The 4,747-nt window shown below is 35.6% G+C and overlaps 1 protein-coding gene across 1 annotated transcript in view; it reads right to left on the bottom strand.

The window, feature by feature from the left end:
• Window positions 1–1,625: 1,625 nt before the first annotated feature.
• Window positions 1,626–4,747, bottom strand: part of LOC107037632 — a 61,296-nt gene continuing 58,174 nt past the window's right edge. The window contains exons 3-4 of the mRNA XM_015256278.1: window positions 3,987–4,147; window positions 1,626–1,893 (exon numbers count right to left, since the gene is read on the bottom strand). Of these exons, the coding sequence (XP_015111764.1) occupies window positions 1,834–1,893; window positions 3,987–4,147 (221 nt within the window). The 3' untranslated portion in view covers window positions 1,626–1,833. The remainder of the gene's footprint in view (window positions 1,894–3,986; window positions 4,148–4,747) is intronic.

A 4,747-nucleotide genomic window follows, 5' to 3' on the forward strand; every position in this document is an offset into this window, starting at 1 on the left:
AAAAAAATTGTCGTGACGAGTGAGCATATAGGCATCGGCAAAATGGTACAAGCGAGCGCATGAGACACGAAACTGTTGAAAAAAGAAGGTAAATATATAGGTATGCAGAGGATCGAATGTTGCCCCGGGTCGTTGCCTTCGGGATGTGGTTACGTAAGATAGAAAGAAAAAACGAAAGAAAAATTGATGAGTTGTCCCCTTCTTCTCCATGAACCCACCCACCGCCTGCCTGTCTGAAAAAGGGGTCTGCCGAATATTATGGCAACGACAGATAGTACGTGTAACTACTGGATTTTTTGGTTCTCTGCCAACGTTCGACTCGGCATTCATCTAGATTCACTGTACATAAATGCATATATGTACAAATACCAGGGGGAAAAACCCCCCGAACGTTCATACTCACATGGGAGCCAAATTTACTAAACCCCGAGTCGAACGAATAACATATATTTCAGGTGCATAACCGAAGAGTGTGTGAGCCTCCAAAATAGAACTAAAAATAACAAACCTAGAAAATTCTCTAAAAATAAGTGCTTGAGAAAAATTATACTGATCCTCCCGTTGTTTATTGATAAATTAGAAATTTTATTGACTCTTCAACTAAAATAAACAATATTTTGTCGTTATCATAATCTCTTCAATAAAAAATTGTTTCATCCATCCTCCCCCCCGCGAAAACTCTTATATTCAAGTACATATCTACAATCATAAAAATGATATATAATCTAATAATAAATCGTATAATAATATTTCAATAATACTAATTTTAACAGGAATTGTAATGGCAATTGATACATATATATGGGTAATAATATTGATTGATTCATTCTATCTATATGAAGTGAATCCTTCAGTCAATCGACGGATCACTCTAGTAGAGTGGGTAACAGAGTACATAGCTAACAATATATACTGCCTATATACATGTATACGCCGGGCTGGATTCACTTTGGTTAATTAAATTAAGTGTTTCACCTTGGTATAGAATGACGCAACGACTTCCGGGCATTATGTTTCGTCGGCATGTGTTTTTTTTTTTCATCATTTCATATACTTTCTCCTGGAAATATTGCACTCCAAAATTACACTTTTTTCGCTGTTACCCCGGTAAAAAAAAAGCATGCGACAATGGTAAATGACCGGAAGGGCCGTTGTTTTTTTGCGCGTGCAGTGAGCATACGAAAACAAAATGAAACAAAAGGTCACTCTTGCAAATGTACTTATTTTTAGATATTCCTTTTCCAGACTGGTTATCAAATGAGTAAAAAAAGAAGTAGTGATTAGTTGAAAATAGAGCATGAATCAATACGCGTGGTGAATTCTGTTTGTGTTGCTTTTATAGCCAATATCAACTGTAGAAAACATTCCACCCTTACCCTTAATCTCATTTTGTTTCGGATTGTCTCACATGCACATGGTAGAATTGACATAAACTATCTATCGCATGATAAATACTGAACTTCTTTCAAATCCATTATGCTTCGTAATAACTGCTTGCGTTACGTGGCAGCATAGTCGAGTCCTCATTTCATTTTTTCAATGCTTTTTGGGTAACTTTTAATATAATTTTTAATGATTAGTCACTCTGTTAAATTGTAAAATAACAAGGACAAACAATTATGGAATTGATTAAATCATGAGAAATCTATCAGAAGTATAGGATTTGGATTTGTTTTTTTTTCACATTTTTCAATTATTGGACGAATCCTCGATTTACCTCGCTCTCGCTTTTGTGAATCATAGTTTGTTGATAACGATGCATTCATCGATTGTATTTATTAACAAAGATTGGAGATAATTGATGGAGAATCATGTATGGAATAAGAATACTTTTTAGCGACCTCTCACCCATCGTAACAGAGCATCCGCTAGGACATCCAAGTGTGCTTTTGTCTGAAACAAAGGAGGAAAATTTTGTTAGGAACGGTGCACTGTCAGAATTTTTTTGTAATACCTGCCTCAAAACTTCACTTTTCGAAACAGTTTAGTGTGTGTAAAGTGGTTGTTTTACGCACGACCTTGAACTTTACACGGAGAGAAATATTCAAGAAAAATTACGGAACATTTCACGTAATCCGCAAGCGAGAATCGTTTTCAGTGAATTTCTATAGGAATATAAGAGAATAAATCTGAAACGTTCAGTAAATTTTCGGGTCTGTCACCGAAAAAATACGAAAAAGTCACGTAATTCTTCTGGAAGTTGTAAAATCTAACAGAAACTTCAAGACTTATTATGCCTCAGAACATGAAAATTCTTGGATGTTTAAGAATTTTTACGAAAAGTTCCAGAAAAATTACGGAACGTGTTGTTAAAATCTCCCCCTAACGGTGACTCATGGCTAGCCGTGAGGCGTCGGACGGATGAGTAATTTTTACGGAATAGATCGTAGAATTTACGTGACGATTGACATTTTTTACTGAATTTTACTTCGCTCCCAGATTACGTTTTGAAACGTAATTTTTGCGTCTTTTTTCTGGTAATTTTTATTGAATATTTCTCTCCGTGTACGGACACCGTGCACAAAACAACCACTTTACCCCCACTACGGTTCCGAACAGTGAACTCGGCAGGTATTACAAAAAATAGGATGTGTTACGCGTGCGTGCGAAAAAGTGGTTCTTTACGCACTTGTAACACAATATACTATTTTGAAATTTCATGGACGATGTTATAGTAAATCTCATGAGAGTGACATTGAATCGGATTTAGGGAAAAGATGGTTATGAAATTTCAAGTTTTATGTTGAATTCACGGAAATTCATGAGTATTTAGTAGGAGTAACATGGAAATTTCACTACTTGATGGAATTTTCAGTGGAACATAAATATTTAGAAACAAAATGATATAAATTTTCAATTTTTCCCTGAATTTTCCTGATTTTTCTGAATTTTCACAGAATAATTGAACTGAAACATCAATGGAATATTTGATTTTTCAATGACAAGATTTCCTGAAATTTCAGTTAATCTTGAATACGATAAAAATTTCCGGAATTTGGCACGGAAAATTCAGATGAAAATTTTTAATAGTGTGGGCTTTATACACTGAGAGAAAACATTAGATCTACCGAAAAACGATATGTGCCACCCAGGGATAGCCATATCATTAATATTATTACTGTTAAATTATTAAGTTGTCAATTAGTTAACATCACTTTTTAATTTTAATTATTGAAATAATCATCAATTTATATAGTAAAATTTGGAATTATTCATTGATCAGTAATTGAGTTCGGAAGATTGACGATATTATTTGGATAATCCGAAATCCCTTATGAGAAATTTAGTATTATCGACAGCTGGCGCCCCCACTGGAAAAAAAAACCAAACAGCAAAATAAAAAATATATCAAGGTGAACAAAGCAGTTGAAGAAGGAAATTTTGATTTCAAATAGATTGTTTTCAACAAAAAAAATGCAAACCACAGAATAATTTGTGTAAACACAGCTTCAATTTTGTGTTATGAATGACGAATTCATTACTTAATTATTGATTTGGTATTTCATGGCTTCATCAAACGTTGACAAATAAAATATTGATGATTAACGCAGATTTCAGAATATTCTTATGAATTTTAAATGTCTATTATCGGCGAAATTCTGAAATCAGCAGAATTTCACCGATCACATCAGTCGATTCAGCTGAATCCTGAATGTTTTATATATTTTTACTGAATTATTATATAAGAAAACGTCTTAATTGTAATGATATTCTCAGAACTCAAAAAGAAAATTTTTTATTCGTATTGTTTCCTTGTTTTTGCGTGAAAATTCCGAAAAAGAATTTCGTCTCACTTCTGCGTTTTATTGCGTAATTTTTCCTGGAAATTTTTCACCGAGAAGTATATGTTGAAAAAAATTTGCAAAAGTAGTGGCGAAAAGTCAAAGCGATTTTTTTTCCGATCAAGCAAGCCTTGTCGGTGAACATGTTTCTCTATCTCTCAGTCTATCTTGGAAGGATAATGCATGATATTTTTATGCACTTACGGTTTTGTAGAACATACACGCTTGACGATCCTCGTCCTCTCCGGTTGGACAATCGATGAATCCATCGCAGAGTACGTGATCGTCGATACAACGATATCTTCCCATTCTGTCGGGCGTGGGACAGGCGAATCTCTCCATGCCATCCTCCGATGATGGACACTCTGAAAATATCAATTTTCAATGGGTTAGGGGAGCCATTGTTGCACAGTGGTGATGCATTTTTGAAATATCGGGGAGAGATATGGGAAAATAAAGGCGAACGGTGGAGATGAGGATGAAATTTTGAATAGAGTGGAGTTTATGGGCCGAGGGACGAGTGACCTTTTCCCACTCCTCTCATCTGACCATTACGATGAACATAAAATGAAATGCAGTAAAAGTTGTGATACGTCTTTTTATCCTCGTTGTAGATGAAGCAACATCCGAGGAAGATACGCGGAGAAGGAAGTTCCGGAAAGAGTATCATGGAAATCCTTTCTAAAAAAACGCAGGGACAATCCCGAGTCGAGGATTTGGTTCTGATTGGACGTACACAGGTCTTTCAAGATCTCTCCAGACCTAGATGGACCTGGTAAGTCCTAATCAGTTCTGCGACGTACTTTTCCAGAGACCATTCGAATCCTCAGTTCTTTTCGGTCCTGAGAAGTCCTCCTCGATGCTACCGAGAACGCGTGATTTTACGAGCGGGTGAAGGGGAAGGCATGTATGCGGAGGGTTGAAATTTGTAGCCAACGAGGAGACAGGGTTGCAGAATATATTTT

The sequence above is a fragment of the Diachasma alloeum genome, unplaced genomic scaffold (assembly GCF_001412515.2).
Source record: "Diachasma alloeum isolate Michigan unplaced genomic scaffold, Dall2.0 Dall_scaffold_00269, whole genome shotgun sequence".
Taxonomy (NCBI): Eukaryota; Metazoa; Arthropoda; class Insecta; order Hymenoptera; family Braconidae; genus Diachasma; species Diachasma alloeum.